The following is an 18,578-nucleotide window of genomic DNA, read 5'->3' as shown; positions in this document are numbered from 1 at the left end:
CCCATGAGCCACTCTTAACCACCACATTCATGGTGGAAAATATGAGCCCACTAACCCCCCTAAAAAAAACAAACCACAAAACCCAAGAACAAACCAACAACAACCCTACTATAATGACATATAGGTGGCACCTGGAGCCATAAGGACTATTGGGGTTGTAGACAGGTGGGTATAATGTGTTTTGTGGGGCTCACCATAACCTATAAGGGAGTTCTGGTGAGATGTTTGTGGCACCCTTTTTGTGACGTTCACAGCAGTGTCCTGTAAGGTGCCCCACTGCTCTGTTGCCATGTCTGGGTGCCAAATCCATCACAATGCTGGCTCCTCCCATGTCCAGAGAGCCTTGTTAAGAAATATTTTGATGAAGCTTCATTTCGTTTGATAGTGCAGTCTTCTGTTTTAAGTATCCTTGATTACTGAAGTATCATCTATCTGGTCGCCTACAAGAAAATCCTTAAAAAATTGAGAGTGGTTCAAAATGCTGCAGTCCGACTGATTTTTGGCCTAAAAAATTGAGAGCATATTACTCCCTATTATCAGAAACTTCACTGGTTGCCGATTGAGGCCAGAGTCTTGTTTAAATTTACATGCATTTGTTATAAATCAATCTTCGGCATGTCACCAGGCTATCTTGTTCCTCACTTTTCTTTGAACCATTCTAATAGGCCTACACGTAGAGTTCATTTGTTTACATACCCTCCTATTAAATTATGTCCTTATAAGAGGTTTCTTGAGAGAACCCTCTCTTTTCAGGCTGCTAAATTGAATGTTTGGTTTGAAAAAAATCATGCTAGGAGCTGCTTCTTATTTATATTTTAGAAAATTATTAAAGACACAACTATTTGATAAGTTTGTATCCAATGCACTCTTTGTTTTTAAAATAATTATGTATTTCTTATATTTTACAATTTGATGTATTTCTATTATGAATTGTATTTTTCGCTGTATGTTCAGCTCTATTTGTTGTGAACCGCCTGGAACCATTTCTGGTCTGGTGGTGTATAAGAATAAATTATTATTATTGGTATAAGACCCCTAGTATTGTATCCAGTTAGGATACAACCTTGTACCACAAACTTCTACTGTAACTATGGGTTCCTTTTACGAAGGCGCGTTAGCGGTTTAACATGCGCTAAACTGCTAGCCGCTGCCGCCTCCTCTTGAGCAGGCGGTGGTTTTTCGGCTAGCGCAGGGCTTAGTGTATGATTAAAAGTCATGCGCGCTAAAGGAGCCCTATTGTAACCTGTTAACTGTATATTATGTATGTTTACCTGTAACCTGTTCTGAGCTCTTTTGGGGAAAACGGATAGAAAATAAATAAAATTTACCCCCTCTTCTACAAAGCCGCGCTAGCGGCTGCCACTTGGTAACGGCCCCAAAGCCCCTAGAGATTTAAAGGGCTTCGGGGCTGTTGCCGCGTGGCAGCCACTAGCGAGGCTTTGTGAAACAGGCCCTTAGTAGATTGAAAGTTTGCATTCACACTTGTTTTATTTATATTGCTGTGCTTGAACTGCGACGTCAGCCAGATGGACACGCCCCCCTATCTCTTCCTGCGCCCACATGCTCTTTCTAGGGGTTTTGCCCAGCATCGCTTCTTGGACATGTGGTTTTGATTTGCAGGAGAAATATTTTTACGTTTTATAAAAAAACAAACAAACGAGGGCGGTGCTTGGTTTTAGTTTGATCGTGTTTGAGGTGAGGGAGAAGCGTTAATAAAAAAAAAGGTGCTGGAGGTTTTAATCTAATTCGGAACTTCAAACGCTTTGCTTGTGCTGTGGTGGCGGGCGCCACGCTTGCGGTGTTTTGCTGGAAAATCAGAGCTAGGTTTTTGCCATTACCCTAAATGTCTGTCCAATTATGAATTGTAGTTCCTCCTTGTTTCCTTTTGTTTTAAGTTAGTTATTTTTGTTCTGTTTTGTACATGTGATTTTTATAAGTCGCTTAGCATTACTAATAGGTGTTCAATCAAATTTTAATAAAACTTGAAACTTGTAAGGTTCTTTGCAGTTAGACTGAGAGTTGTTTAGTTTATTGTGGAAAGTTGTCTTTACTAACATTTCTCTTTCCTTTCCTTCTTTCCTCAGATGAGCATAATGACGTACAGAAGAAAACTTTTGCAAAATGGATGAATGCTCGTTTTTCAAAGGTAACAGCCCTTCAGAATTGCTATCATATATGTTTTAGCTTTCTTAACCCCAGTATGCCGGTTTAGGGTATTTAAGATTTCAAAATGCACTTTTTTATTACTATAAAATACTGAAACGTTTGAGATGTTTGATCTTCTTCTAACCCTTCCCTGCAATTAAAGCTGCGTTCTGAGTAGCTTTTTTTCCAGGGTTTCTTTGACATTTGAAGGCTATGATACGGACAGTTTTGTGCAAATCTATGGAGTGTCAGTATCAAAGTTGAGCTTAGAATCTAACAAACTTTCTCTGCATATAAGAGCCAGGAGCTGAGACCTCTCTTGGTACCTACCACCCAGAATTCCAGGAGGGAGGACATTGCATCTTTTCCAAGGTCTGCCATAGTTGCGTATTAAAGGTTGGTTTGGTTGAACAGAAGAATTGCTGCTGCTGGGTCAGACCAGTGGTCCATCGTGCCCTGTGGAGGCCCCTAGTTCAAAGACCAGTGCCCTAACTGAGACCAGCCCTACCTGCATATGTTCCGGTTTAGCAGGACTTGTCTAACTTTGTCTTAAATCCCTGGAGGATGTTTTCCCCTATAACAGCCTCCAGAAGAGCGTTCCAGTTTTCCACCATTCTCTGGGTGAAGAAGAACTTCCTTCCGTTTGTACGGATCTATCGCCTTTTAACTTCAGAGGGTGCCCTCTCATTTTCCCTATCATGGAGAGGGTGAACAACCTGTCTTTATCTACTAAGTCTATTTCCTTCAGTATCTTGAATGTTTCGATCATGTCCCCTATAGATTTCCAGGAAGCTTTTGACAAAGTTCCTCATGAGAGGCTCCTGAGAAAATTAGATCTATAGGATAGGAGGCAATGTTCAGTTGTGCATTAAGAATCAGTTATTGGAGGGTGGGGTTAAATGGCCATTTTTCTCAACTGAGGAGGGTAAATAGTAGGGTGCCACAGAGATCTGCATGGCGACCGATGCTATTTAACATATTTAAAGATGATCTGGAAATTGAAACGATGAGTGAGGTGATTAAATTTGCTGATGATACTATACTGTTCAAAACTGTTAAAACACATGCAGACTGAGAGGGGCACCTAATTGAAAGAGGATATGGAAACCGGTTGAAATATATCTTAAATGTCTATCATAGACATTTATCTCATCTCAGAATTAATATATGTTTCTTTTTTCTTATATGTTGCCTCATTCTAATATAGTTTTCAAAAGTCTCTGATATTTAATTTAATTTTTTTTTCTTTTCATTCCTTTTTATTATTCTGAATACCCTGTGAAGTAGAATATATTGTGTTAATATTTGAAAATAAATAAAATTTCTTGGAAAAAAACAAAACAAAAATGCATTCAGACTGTGATAAATTGCAGGAAGACCGTAGAAAATTGGAAGACTGTGTGTCCAAATAGCACATGAAACTTTTTTTTTTTAAAAAAATCTTTATTTAGTTTTTAATGCCAACAAAAAGTGCAATACAATATACATACAAATAATAATAATCAAATAAGCACTTATAATAGATCAGTATCTATACAAAAATAAAACTCCCTCCCCATCCAACATCACCATCAGGAATAATACTAAAACAAAAGATATACTACCTCCCAACCCCCTGGATGTGTGGGTGCTAAAACAATGGAAGATAAAGATAAAGGACAACTATAACAAATCTACAAAAGACGTCAATGGACCCCAAACTAATTTGAAAGTCTTATTATGCCCTAGCATGTCAACATTCATTTTCTCATACTTATAACTTAAGCACAAGTTCGCCTACCAAAAAGGAAAACTAAGGTGATTCCCAATTCTTCCAAATGCGAGTAATCATTTGCATGGCTATCCCGGTCATAATAAGGGAAAGCCAACATTTATACCTATCCAATGAGGGTTTAATATGCAATATCATCCCACATATAACAACCTTATATGTCAATGGAATCTATGACTCCAGTATGATATTAATCTGTCCCCATATTGACTTCCAGAAGTTGAGTATCAAAGGACAATATAATAACAAATGATCCAGTGTCCCTATGTCCAGATGACAGTGCCAGCATTTATTAGATTTAGAACTATCTAATTTTTGTAAACGAACAGGGGTCCAGAAACTTCTATGTAACAAAAAAAAAAAAACCAAATGGCAGATGAAACTTAACATGGACAAATACAAAGAGATGCACATGGGAAGTACATCTCAAATCATAGTTACCAGATGTTAAGATCCACCTTGGGGGTCAGCATCCAAGAAAGAAGATCAGGGTGTCATTGTAGACAATACACTGAAATCTTCCACCCAATGTGCAGCAGCGGCCAAACAAAGCAAATAAGATGCTACGAATTATTAGAAAAGGGATGATAAATAAGACTAAGAATGTTATTATGCCTCTATATCACTCCATGGTACAACCTCACCTTGAGTTCAATTCTGGTCGCCATATCTCAAAAAAGATATAGTGAAATTAGAAAAGGTTCAAAGAAGAGCAACCAAGATGATAAAGGGGATGGAACTCCTGTTGTATGAGGAAAGACTAAAGAAGTTAGGGCTCTTCAGCTTGGAAAAGATATGGCTATGTGGTGTAGAATGGGTACAAGTGGATCAATGTTTTACTCTCATCAAAAATTACAAAGTCTAGGGGACTCTCAATGAAGTTACAGGAAAATACTTTCAATACCGATAGAAGGGAATTTTTTTTTTCACTCAGTGAACAGTCAAGCTCTGGAACACATTGTCAGAGGATGTGGTAGGAGTGGTTAATATAGCTGGTTTTAAGAAAGGTTTGGACAATTTCCTGGAGGAAATGTTCATAGTCTGTTATTGAGACAAGACATGAGGGAAACCACTGCTTGCCCTGAATCAGTAGCATGGTATGTTGCTACTATTTGGGTTTTTACCATTTACTTCTAGAGATTTGAAAAATAAGGTATCTGGACTGCTATAAGAGGGGAATCTATCAACATGGGCTACTCTTTAAGTCGGGTTATTTTAATCACAAGTTGGATTATTTAACCATAAATTGAGTTATTTTGGCACAGGGTCCCACTTTATGCAATGAGACCCTGTGCTGTAATGACTTTTATAGCAGTGGTCCACATTGATAACTTCCCCCTATTTGTAATCATCGCTATACTGTAATTTATTAGCCAGTTTCAACTTATAATGCAACCAAAGTAATTAAAATTCAAGACTTAAAGCACCAATATCAATATAACAGCTAGAGTTCCCAACACATGCCGCCATCTTAAGGACATAAGAATAGCCATACTGGGTCAGACCAATAGTCTTATCTAGACCCGTATCCTGTTTCTACAGTGGCCAATACAGATCACAAGTACCTGGCAAAAAACCAAATAGTAGCATATTAGAGAACAAATAAACAGGACAGAGTATTAGTCAATCATCAATATCATCCAAAAAACATACACTCATGTACTGTAGAATGAATCCTACATTACATCAAATAGTGGAGAAAAAAAAGACCTCAGTAACCATACTGGGATACACTGTTATGGAACATGCCTAAGTTCATTCACAGGTCTCAAAAAAACTCCACTTCATAGTGTATCCCAGTATGTTTACTGAGGTCTTTTTTCTCCACTGTTTGATGTAATGTAGGGTTCATTCTACAGTAGATGAATATGTTTTTGGAGCATATTAGAGAATCCAATGCATGTATATGCATCCCTAACAACAAAAATGAAATGTTTGTCTGTTAAGTTTCAAGTTTTTTTATATTTGATAAAATTGCTTTTTTCAAAGATTACAAAGCGATGTACAATAAGTAATTTTCAAAAAAGGGGGACATACAATATAGGGATAGACAGACGTGCACTTCAAGGGGAAATCAGGGAAGAACTACAATTTAATATAGGAAAGAGAACAAATAAGGTTAGACAATATTATATTAGATCAGTGCTTGCCTACTTCAATTAAGAGAGTTAACTCAGTTTAAGGGACTCGCTAATCAGTTAAAAAAGCGTGTTTTTTTTCTCTTATTTGAGCGGGTAATAAGCTTCTCGTTTGGGGGGTGGTAACAGAGAAAAGTGTGGTACGTCTGGTATTTATGGTTCGTAGGGATGGAACAGTAAGTAGGTTTTTATCCTCAGATCGTAAGGAGCGGAAAGGAGAATACGGAATGATAACTCGATCTAGGAATAATAGTGTGTTGGCTTGTAGAACTTTAAATGTAATGAGCGCCTGTTTATAGGTTTTTCGGTGGTTGATAGAAAGCCAGTATGCGTTCTTTAATAATGGTGTTATGGTTAGGAATATAGGAGGACAAAATATATATTCCATAAATCAGAAATGTAAATGGAGTGAAAAGGTACCAAAAGTGGGGTTACAGGTAACGGAGATAAAGACTTTGAAGTTTGGAGGTGTAACTTTCATTTTTTTAAAGTATCATGATCATAGGACAGCAATGCACTTTGCAATTTTTCTTCACAACTTTGATGGTTTTCATGGTCTGTCTACAGTGAAAACACTGCAGGTATACAAAATGGGGTATTGTGATTTCTGGGGTTAATTAATATTTTATTGATAAACATTTATAATTTTTAAAGACATAATTGGTCTATACCTGAGGCAGAAATATTGCAGGATTATGCAGTTGATATCACTCTTTCTTGTAGTATAAATAAGTCACATACCCCACTTTTGATACCTTTTTACTCAACGAGTCACAAATATTATAAAATTATGGAAACATATAGAAAGAATGGAACATGGAAGATTCCTAAAATAAGCTCTTCAATACGGACTTTTAGGAAAGAGATTCAGGCAGACCTAGGAAAAAGTGAACCAAATGTACTCTACAGTATAATGAAGTTAAAACCAGTATTTATTGCCCAACCAAATAGAGCTGTGGAGTCGGCACACCAAACCTTTGATGCCTCTATTTTTCTACTGTCCTAAGAGAAATTTAATTACAGAAACATAAGATATTTCTTTATGTACAAAAGTAGGACTAATTGACCAACTTAAATAATGGGTGATATCCAGTTATTCTGTTGGTTACATAAGGGGTGTAGCCATACATGGGTCTGAGCAGGCCTGGCAATACAGAAGGCTTACCCTGGATGGAGGCCTTTCAACCTTGCTCTTTTATTTTTCTTTTTTGCAGCCAAGACAAGGGAAGGGTAGCATGTAAGAGCAAGGTTATGTCTAGCGTATGTGAAACAATTATGCAGGTATTGTTTTATTAAGGTGAAAACTACCTTTACTGAGTGTTAAGCAGTGCCTGGTTGGAGAGGAGGGGAGGGGAAGCCTCCTGTGCTCCTAATGACTCTTGTATAGGAGGTAAAGAACCTGATATGACTGTAAACTCAGCAGTTAGGTAATCTAAAGGCTCAGTAGCAGAGATAGACACCAGGCCCAAGTCTGACTGTACTCTGCTGTGTTAATGCTTTACTTGAGAGAGGAAGAAACATTTTTATTTTTTTGAAGCCAGCTTGGAACCTTAAAAACAGGTTTGGACAAGTTCCTGGAGGAAAAGTCTATAAATTGTTAACCCCCAGCTACACTAACTACTTTTATCGCATTCTCTCACTTATGGGTTCCAGAGCTTAACTATACATTGAGCGAAAAAATACTTTTTTCCTTTGTTTACTCTTAAAAAGTACAATGAAGTTCCACAATAATGCTTCTAGAACAGTTGATTGCATTTTCCCATTCCACGCAAGGTTTTGTAGACCTCTGCCGTATCTCCACTTCTTCTGTCTCCAAGTTGAAACTCGTGAGAGGCTTTCCTCAAATGAGAGTAGTTCCATCCCCTTAATCCATGTGATTGCCCTTCTTTATACCTTTTCTAATTATGGGATTCTGTTTTGAGAAGCGCTGACCAAAATTGCATACAATATTTAAACTGTGGTTGTGCCATGGGATGATACAAAGGCATTATAATTTATACTCTATTCCTTTACTAATAATTCCTAACATTCTGTTTGGCAGTGTGTGTGCCTGCACAAATTTTTGTGGGAAATTTTTTCTACATGTTTTATAAAATTACAGCAAGAGGGACAAAAGGGTGTGTGTGCAACAACTAGGGACTGATGTACAATAGTTTGAGATAAAAGGGAGAGGACAGCTCTTATTAAATAGAACTGTTGGAGAAGTTGGATGAGGGATAAGATGAACAGGATGCTGAAGTCAACAATATATTTTCGAAGCACCCACACAACTAATGTGCAAATTTAAATTGGCTCCTCCTTCTTTTAAGGAAACCACAAACAAAACATCAAGCCATCGTTATAGTTTAGTTTATGAAATAGTGTATTTGGTATACCGTTCTGGCAAACAAAGATATCAAAGTGGTTTACAATACTGGATGAGCAGATACTCTTCTGTTAAAGTTTTTATTCTAAGAAACCATTCATAATCAAAAATATCTAAACCTACATTGTGATGTCAGTTGCCTCTTTGGAGAATCAGCGCCCCAAATGTGAAAGGGAAGCCAGAATAATTGAAGAAGGTAATCAGGTTTTGGTAACTAAAAATTTTTTATCATTTTTGCCATTTGATGTTGAAAGGGGATGCATTTTATATTTATGCATACTTCCTTGTAAAAACAACAAAATGCTCAGATATTTTTGCTTTGGCTCTTTGGAAGAAAGGATAAAGTAACAAGAATAAGGGTTGAGGAAAGGCAGTATTTGTCTGTGAACGATCAGTCTTAGGAGCACCATGTCTGTGTCTGGCCAGTACTTCAATCCTTGTCTCTCTATTTAGTTGGATGGTACTTTATATTATGGTTTATGTTGATGTGTTTTTGATTTCTTGTTTCTCTTTGTCTAGCCTACCTAGAAACATAGAAACATGGTGGCAGATAAAGGCCAAATGGCCCATCCAGTCTGCCCACCCACAGCATCCACTATCTTGTCTACTTTCTAAGAGATCCCACGTGCCTGTCCCATACTTTCTTGAATTCAATCTTAATCTCCACCACCTCTACCAGGAAGACTATTCCATGCATCTACCACCCTTCCACAGTTTTTCTTCATTTGAAAAGACTCACCTCATGTACATTAATGCCACAGAGATTTTTAATCATCTCTGTCACATCCCCTCTCTTCAAATCACCTATTTCCTTTCTCTGATTTGAATTGTAAACTACCCTATTATATTCTCCGGAAGAGAGGTACAATATATGAAGTTTAGTAAACCGTTTGTAAAATCCCATGTGCCTTTCCTGTGATACTATGGTGCACATAATAGAAGTGGTCCTAGTGCATTAATTCAGACTCATCCCATAATACACTTTGATCAGAGTAGAATGGTGCTCGTCATTTTCAAGTCTAATGGGAACAGATCATCCACTGGAAGTGTATGTGATACACTGAATAAACAAAGAATAAAAAAATAAACAAGTAGCATCCTTTGAATAACTTCCCATGCCCTTCTTTTTTATAAAGAAAGAGAAGGCCTATTTTTGGAAAAGGAGGCATGTGGTAGTTTTTGCCTTGTCTAAATATACAGACAGTGGAGCAGAGTTTTCTAAGAAGTACGGTAACTTCTAGAGTGGAGACCAATGAAGATTCTAGATCCAACAATATGAATTGGACATGTGAATAGACAAACTAAACTGAATGAGGAAATTTAAAATCCCCATAATGACTTAAAGGCCTGCAGACTGGATAGACCTGTGGTCTTCACTAATTTTTAACTCTGGGCCACTTTAGATCCAGATGAGCTGAAGGAGGGGTGCCAAATTTCAATAACATCTACTCCATCAGCCAGCCTTCAAACTTTCTAATGAGGGTGTCCTCAAGGAAGTAGACATTTTCAAGTGCATTAGCTAATGAGAAATGCCTTGTCCTTTAAGCATGCAGCTTTTTTTCTTATCCACTTTCCCCTTTCTGTCATGAGCTTAACTAGAGAGGCAAAGGATAACAGGAAAAAAGGCAAATTCCTTAAAGCCAGCAGCAGATGAATCCAGAGACAAGTGTGTTGTGTCCATCTTCTGTACCAGCAGGTGGAGATAGAGAGTACTGAGTTAAACTCAGCCTTATTGGATGTTCAATCTCCTGGCCAACCAGTATACTCTATCTCCAGCAGACAGATGGATGTGTTTCTTACAGCTCCTTGAATAGGCTTGTTTGCTCCTAACCAGGTCTTGGTCAGTTGAGCTAAGGGCTACTCTGGCTATGTTGTGCCAGCTGTAAGGGTTACTCCTGGTCCTCCCAGATCCCTGCCCTACCCTCACATTGGAACCAATGTGCTTGTCTCCTTTCCCACGTTCTCATGTTAAAAAAAAGAAAGAAAGAAAAGGAGGTTCAGATTTGCATGAGCTTTCCTGGCTTCTTACGCTGAAAGAATTCTAGTCCCTTTTGCTTCCGAAGGATGATTTCCGGCTTAGCGGTTTGTTTTTCAGGTGAATGTACCTTTAAGATTTTTTGTAAAATTACTGTTGGGATTGCAGCGGCATTAGAATTTAAACATAAGGAGCTGGTTGGAAGAGTTAAAATATTCTCACTCAGTGGCAGACATGGAGCATTATTGGGCCTATAATTGGATGGCCACGCTGACTCCTCTGTTGCAGAAGGCATGTCAGCGGGAGAGGTTTAGTGGTTTTGCCATGTGGGGAGGGAAAGACCATGTTGTTCACAGCTACCACGGCCATCTTGTCTCGGCAGGAGGTGACTTTCATGGGTCGCAAACAGCTTATGATTAGAGCAGAAATCAGTAAAATGTGACTCCTACAAGCATGTGGTATATGCATAAAATATGCATGCTTTGAGGTTCTCCTCTAGCAATGTCTCCATGTAGCTACATGATCCCAATCCCGCGAGCCTGTGACAACTGCGAAGAATTTATGTGTTTGATGCAGCTTTATAGGCATGGTTAAGGAGTCAGTAATTTTTTCCCCCACTGTTTTTTGGGTGATTTGACAGGTGTGTTCTGGCTTTGTAGATGGGGATCACAAAGCAGTTGCACTTAGCCTGTAGTCTGAGGTGATCTTGGGGTTCCCTCCCTCCCCTTCCCTCTCGACCAAGAGGAGGAATGCATAGTCTTATCGCAGATTCACTGCAAACTTACCGTATTTTCACGCAAATAACGCACACCCGTATAAAACGCGCACACGGGTATAGCGCGCAGAAATCACGATGATATGCACAAAAACTTTGGTATACCGCGCTCACGGGTATACCGCGCATGCTGCCCGACGCTCCTTTCGCCCGCCCTGACTTTCCGTGCGCTGTCCCGACTCTCCGTTCACCCCCCCTGACTTCCGTGCACTGTCCCCCCTTGAAGGTCTGTCCCCATCCTGAAAGCCTGATGCCCCCCCCCGACGTCCGATACATCCCTCCCCCCGAAGGACCGCCGACTCCCCAACAATATCGGGCCAGGAGGGAGCCCAAATCCTCCTGGCCACGGCGACCTCCTAACCCCACCCCGCACTACATTACGGGCAGGAGGGATCCCAGGCCCTCCTGCCCTCGACGCAAACCCCCCTCCCCCCAACGACCGCCCCCCCAAGAACCTCCGACCGCCCCACCAGCCGACCCGCGACCCCCCTGGCGACCCCCACGACCCCCCACCCCCCTTCCCCGTACCTTTGGTAGTTGGGCCAGAAGGGAGCCCAAACCCTCCTGGCCACGGCGACCCCCTAACCCCACCCCGCACTACATTACGGGCCGGAGGGATCCCAGGCCCTCCTGCCCTCGACGCAAACCCCCCTCCCCCCAACGACCGCCCCCCCCAAGAACCTCCGACCGCCCCCCAGCCGACCCGCGACCCCCCTGGCGCCCCCCACGACCCCCCCACCCCCCTTCCCCGTACCTTTGGTAGTTGGCCGGACAGACGGGAGCCAAACCCGCCTGTCCGGCAGGCAGCCAACGAAGGAATGAGGCCGGATTGGCCCATCCATCCTAAAGCTCCGCCTACTGGTGGGGCCTAAGGCGCGTGGGCCAATCAGAATAGGCCCTGGAGCCTTAGGTCCCACCTGGGGGCGCGGCCTGAGGCACATGGTCGGGTTGGGCCCATGTGCCTCAGGCCGCGCCCCCAGGTGGGACCTAAGGCTCCAGGGCCTATTCTGATTGGCCCACGCGCCTTAGGCCCCACCAGTAGGCGGAGCTTTAGGATGGATGGGCCAATCCGGCCTCATTCCTTCGTTGGCTGCCTGCCGGACAGGCGGGTTTGGCTCCCGTCTGTCCGGCCAACTACCAAAGGTACGGGGAAGGGGGGTGGGAGGGTCGAGGGGGTCGCCAGGGGGATCGCGGGTAGGCTGGATGGCGGTCGGAGGTTCTTGGGGGGGGGCGGTCGTTGGGGGGGAGGGGGGTTTGCGTCGAGGGCAGGAGGGCCTGGGATCCCTCCTGCCCGTAATGTAGTGCGGGGTGGGGTTAGGGGGTCGCCGTGGCCAGGAGGGTTTGGGCTCCCTTCTGGCCCAACTACCAAAGGTACGGGGAAGGGGGTGGGGGGGGTCGTGGGGTCGCCAGGGGGGTCGCGGGTCGGCTGGGGGGGCGGTCGGAGGTTCTTGGGGGGGGGGCGGTCGTTGGAGGGAGGGGGGTTTGCGTCGAGGGCAGGAGGGCCTGGGATCCCTCCTGCCCGTAATGTAGTGCGGGGTGGGGTTAGGGGGTCGCCGTGGCCAGGAGGGTTTGGGCTCCCTTCTGGCCCGATATTGTCGGGAAGTCGGCGGTCCTTCGGGGTGGGGGTGCGAGTGGTCCTGCCGGGGGGGGGGATGTATCGGACGTCGGGGAGTCGGCCGGGCAAGAGGGCTTGGGCTCCCTCTTGCTCCGATCGTGGATGCGGGTGCGGGTGGGAGCGCGTGCGAGCCGTCGTTCGGGGTGGGGGTGCGAGCGGTCCTGCTGGGGGGGTGAATCGGGCGTCGGGCGGGGTGGGAACTATGTTTTAAAACTTTTGTATACCGCGCTCACGCATATAACGCGCGAGGGGTATGCGCGGTAGGTAAAAACGCGTATAACGCGCGCGTTATATGCGTGAAAATACGGTAAATAGGGTAGAATGGTATATGCTGATTATGCCATCTCTACAGCACTCCAGGTCTTGCATGGAGAGCAGTTGAGAATTTCACTAGGCTCTTAAGGCCATTTATGTGCCTATCCCGGTCTTGTAAATGAGCTAGTCTTCTAGACAGAACCCTTGGGGATCAAGCAAAGTTTTAGGGGTGAAACGTGAAACATGTCTCTCTGCCCTTGAGGGAACTCTCTTGTCTCAGGTGAACTTCTAGCTTGAATATCGGGGTTTCCACTTGCATCCATTCTTTGGGGGCTATCAGGGAGGTTGTCTTCTCTGGATGTGGGAATGACCCGATGGTTTTGCATTGGAGCTGAACTTCTAGATGAAGGCTTTTATGTAGCCAGCTTGTCTCAGAGCTTGGGAGCGATGGATGTGGTTGTCCTGTTGGATTTACAACTTACAAGGTTAAGGCCTTTTGTATGGACCTCCTGTGTATTTCTAACATCTGGAGGTATCACTGTCAACTATCTTTAAGCTGCTGAGACACCATCGATTTTCGGTAATTTATAATGAGGATAGTGATCTGGTGACTAACATAACCAATATCGCGTTCCATTTTAGTTCCTTAACTACTCATGGACAGTTTATACACTTCTGCTTCTGTTTGGGTAGAGTGTCAGTTTTCTCTTTAAACTGCATAGTGGACTTATGGTTTGAATAGCTCAGCTTTCCTCCCTTTTTCTGCTAGTAGCAGTAGGGGAATAGCCCAGTGGTTAGGACAATGGCCTGAAGTTGAGGGAAACTAAATTTGTTTCCCTTTGCAGCTCCTAGTAACTCTGAGGTAAGTTTCTTAAAATAAATTGTCCCAAACGCAAATACTCATAATACCTGTGTATGGTCTGTAGACCACCCGGACGGTAATCTCAGTAAAGGGGGAGGGTGGTATCAAAGTCTAACCTCTGTACATTGTACTGTTAGTGGAGGAGGACATTGGAAACTGCTCTAGACATGTGTTGTCTGCAGCCGTAGTTTTTAATTGTATAGTTATAAAGTACTGTTCCTTCCTTTTTCCCTATATTTCCTCACTTTGGCTGTTGATTCATACCTTCTATGACTATAGCTTATTTAAGGGACATTACTTTAGTTCACTTTGTCTTCTGGAGATAAGGAAGGTGCTCATGTGTTATCTCCTGGTTACAAATAGCTTTTGCTATTCCAACCAGCTACTTCTGCTGTTTCAGGTGTGCTATAGGGATGGTTAGCACCAATCTTACTATAGTCCGTTAAATTAGGGGAGCGATTGTGGTTTCTGGTTCTCAGTTACCTGCTGTTTTTAGGGCTCTTTTCTCTAAAGTGGTGGCGCCTTCTTGTGGAAGGATTCATGTCTTTCATTGGAGGATTTTGGTAATGCAACTAACTAGTATTCATTGCTTAGGTTGTGAGACATGGTGATCTGGAAGGGGTGTCTGGATACAGCACTTCCTTGGAGGTTTCAATTATTTGGAGGGTGGGGAATGGGCAATGTTTGCTTCCCTCCCTACTTAAGGACTGCTTTGTTACATCAGTTTTCTCAACTCAGTCCTGTAGTACCCCCTTGCACAGTAAAAATAGTATATTTATACAATTTTTAATTTTTTTGTAATTAGTTTATCCAAAAAAAGCCCATTATTCTAAAGGCATCTCAGGAAAAACTGATGAAAGGTAGAAAAAGAGAAACTTAGCTCTGGTGCCAGAACACTTGCTGTTGCTTAACCAACTCTGCTGGTAGCAAAAAAAACTCCTTTTCTTCTTTTCAACGGCATTCAAGGTTACAGCTCCATCAATGGCGGCAGGCCAAAAACATCTCTATCATCTCTCCTATAGTAACCAAGAATCAGCAGCATGGGAGAGGAGTTTTCTGGTATCGCCTTCTTGAGGTATTATGATAAGTGATGCTGGTTGGCCAGGAGACTGTATATCCAATAAGGCTGAGTACTCTCAGTACTCTCTATCTCCACCCTCTGGTAGATGGGAACAACATACTTGTCTCTGTATTCATCTGCTGCGTCTAAAGGAAAGAAAATTATCAGGTAATAACAATGTTTCTGTGATGATGAGGGCTACCCCATTGATGTCTAGGAGCTACCATTGGCCCTCGGTCCTTGCATTGAAGAACACCTGGATAGACCATATGGATATATCATCTGCCTTCTTTATTTTAATTTTATATGAAATAGTGGATGTGTTGAGTAATGACCAGTGTGATTGAGACAAGTAAATGCTGGCTTAACGTCTTACTACACATTAAAGTTCATGCTTGCTCATTATTGTCCATCAGTCCTGAATGTCTGTCAGTTAGACTGTAAGTTTGTCTGTATAGTGCTGTGCTTTTTAAATTGATGGGAGAAAAATACACAGTACAGAGACCCCATGTTATTTATCTAATGCTTCTTTAAAATATTTCTTTAACTTTCGGTATCAAATATTTCCACACGAGACATCCAAGACATGGGAACCTGATGTGGGAAATGGATCAGAAGGTCAGGAGTCATTTTACAGTATAAAAATCTTGGCAATCAAGTAGTTTCTGCAACAATAGCATTAATTCCTGTTTTGTGGAAACTCTTGCCGAGTGAGGTATAAAGATTGGTGCTTTGCAAACTGGTTTGTAAAAGAGCAACTCTCACATGGAAGGACATTGTAATAGCATCATACAAGGGGTGTTCAATAATTTATCTACCTGAGTATGACAGAAAGCAAGCATGTCGAAACAAATCTCTGCATATTGTGACATGTCTCGAGGTTACTCATACACAGTTGTGGCTCAGTGCGAGTCTAACATTCCAAGAGACAGGATGGTCAGGAGAGTCCTCATTCAAATCAAGTAAGAAACTGCTAGATTTGGAGCACCATTCAGTGACAAAAGCCAAAGGAGATCCAAATAGGTAAGGAGAGAAAGATAATCCTCTTGTTGAACTTGCCCAAGGCCATCCAGAACGTTTGGTAAAACAGGGTTTGAATTTTTGGGAATAGGGAAGGGGTGGTTATAATAGTTCTTGAACAATTCCTATGGAGGCTGAACTCGTGGGATCTTGTATTCTTTGTAGCCTCGGCTGCAGGGCTAATAAAACTTGTTTCCTCCCCTTTAAGCTATCTGCCTGGGAGCTTCCTGTCGGGACCTCAACTTCCTGGTTTCTGGGGTGCATTATTTGGCAGACACACTCTATGATATCTTGAAAGTTTTTGCTAAGCTGGGAGCTTATTCAGTTTCTGCAAGGAGATAGTTATGGATTCGCCAGTGGTCGAGTGATTCTTCATGCTTTTAAAAGGTTTGCTCTTGTTTGGTCAGGGTTTGGATGACCTTATGGCCAGTGTGCAGGACCGTAAGCCTAAGGTGCTTCCTGGCTCTAGACCTCACCTGACCAGGGGGACAGCATAGCCGAATTTTCATCCCTTCTGGTGAACCTCACAGTATGCTGGACCCCCCTACGGCAAGATAGTATTTCGGAGCATCCTCCAGACCTCGCTTTGGAGGTGCAGTGTGTCAAAATTCTTCCAACTCCCGACCATCTGTCCCTCCCAAGAGAAAATTATGATGCTAGATCTCTGGCGAAGCTCCCCTGGATCGGGGGGCGGCTTTTGGCCTTCCTTCTGGAATGGCTAAACATAATCTCGGACCAGTGGGTCCTAGAGGTACTCAGGGAGAGCCTTCTACTACAGTTCTTCCGGCTGCTGGCAGACTTCTTCCTGTCATCTCCCAAGGGAAAGCTGGACAGGGCCAGCAAGGTGCATGCTACAGTGCGCCAGTTACTGGATCTGGCTGCCATAGAGCCAATCACAAGGGAAGACTTGGGCTCCGGGAGATATTTGACTTACTTCATCATGCCAAAGAAAGATTCCGAAGATTGCAGACCGATTCTGGACCTGAAAGCAGTAAATGCATTCTTGTGAGTTCCGCATTTCCGGATGGAAACGGTGTGTTCTCAGTGTTCTCCCCAGAAATTTGTTCCAGCTGGGTGGCATGAAAAAGTAGCTGGGTGGGGCGGGATGGGGAAATTTGGTGGTGGGGAAAATTAACCCCCCTCTTTTACTAAGGTGTGCTAGCATTTTTAACGTGCAATAACCCCCGTGCTACGCAGGAAAACTAATGCCAGCTCAATGCTGGCGTTAGTGTCTAGCGCGCGGGGCAATTCTGCACGGGCTAAGCGCATGCTAAAACCGCTATCGCAGCTTAGTAAAAGGAGCCCTAAATGTGTACTATTTTTATTAATTATTATTTTCCAATGCTCAATATGACTTCCTTTTTTAAGGCTTGACACTTATGCCAGAATATTTTTACTAAATTTAAGAAGTATCCAATTCTAGAAGGGAATAATTAGATATTTGCCCTCTTTCAAATGGTATAGAGGTTTAAAAAAGGGAAATGCGTTAAGAAGTCATTAAGTTCAATCTAGCCATTTATTTCTGCGTGAATTTAAACAACTAAAAAAAAAAGATAAATATAGCTCATCCAGTCATACAAGAAATGGTTCTACAGCACCTCTAATGTTTTGATCGCTAGGTTCCTTCCTGAGGTCTCACTGAGGATATGAAATAGATGCTATCCCCACTTCCAGACCTCTTCCACATAATTTATGGAAAGGTGTTACTGAGCCTTGAAGGAGACCTGTGTGATTGATCTTTATCTGCTACTTTTTTATTTTGCTGTAGAGCAAAGTGAGAGCTAGGGCAAAACAGTTTAGGTAAAGATGCAGATAATAATTAGCAATGTATTAAAAATATTTTATTTTTATTTGCTTATAATGTCATTTGAAAGCTGCTTGATGTTAATACAACTTTAATTAAATTCTTTATAGTGTGTATGTAGGGGGGGGAGGGACAATACCTACATCAACAGTAAAGTTAGAATAGGGTTATCAAATCCAGTGGCGTACCTAGTATATATGACAGCCAGTGCTGATCATTTTTTTAACAACCCCCTCCTCTCTATAAAAAATATATTTTTAGTAATAATCCATGAGTCAAACAACAAGGGTGCACCTAGGAAAAGGCAGCATCTTAAACACTGCAGTGAGCACTAGAGCACCAACACACGCAATGTAAAACTAAACAAGCCAGATCCTGCACAGTCAATTGATCCTGTACAGTTGATGCTAACAGAAAGCCATGTCCTTTTCATACACACAGACAAGATACACCCTCGCCAAATATGGAATAATCACAAACTAAAAATAGAACTATGTAGACAAAAGTTAAACTGAACCAAGAAACCAGACTCTGCATACAATGCAACACCACAGAAACAGTGGCATGTCCTCTAATACTGTGCAAAATATAAAGACAGTAGATATAAATTTGAAAAAAACTGCTACTTAACAATCACCACTTTACAAATTAACAAATAGAAATAAAACAAATAATGAGAAATAAGAAAATACCATTTTATTGGACTATTCCATTTTTCAATTAGCTTTTAGAGGCCAAATCTTTCTTCAAGACAGTACAGCAGGGGTGGCCACACTTTTTTGGCTTTCTAGCT

At 42.2% G+C, this 18,578-nt stretch overlaps 1 protein-coding gene across 3 annotated transcripts in view; it reads left to right on the top strand.

Moving 5' to 3' along the window:
- The window catches only part of UTRN (utrophin), a 1,286,828-nt gene that overhangs the window by 214,162 nt on the left and 1,054,088 nt on the right, over positions 1–18,578 (top strand). For all 3 annotated transcript variants that reach the window (XM_033935605.1, XM_033935603.1, XM_033935604.1), the window contains one exon: positions 2,085–2,146. In XM_033935605.1, the coding sequence (XP_033791496.1) occupies positions 2,085–2,146 (62 nt within the window). The remainder of the gene's footprint in view (positions 1–2,084; positions 2,147–18,578) is intronic.

This window comes from Geotrypetes seraphini, chromosome 3, assembly GCF_902459505.1.
Source record: "Geotrypetes seraphini chromosome 3, aGeoSer1.1, whole genome shotgun sequence".
Lineage (NCBI taxonomy): Eukaryota > Metazoa > Chordata > Amphibia > Gymnophiona > Dermophiidae > Geotrypetes > Geotrypetes seraphini.
The sequence above is the reverse complement of the archived record's forward strand: the minus strand, read 5'-3'. Positions and strand labels throughout refer to the sequence as shown.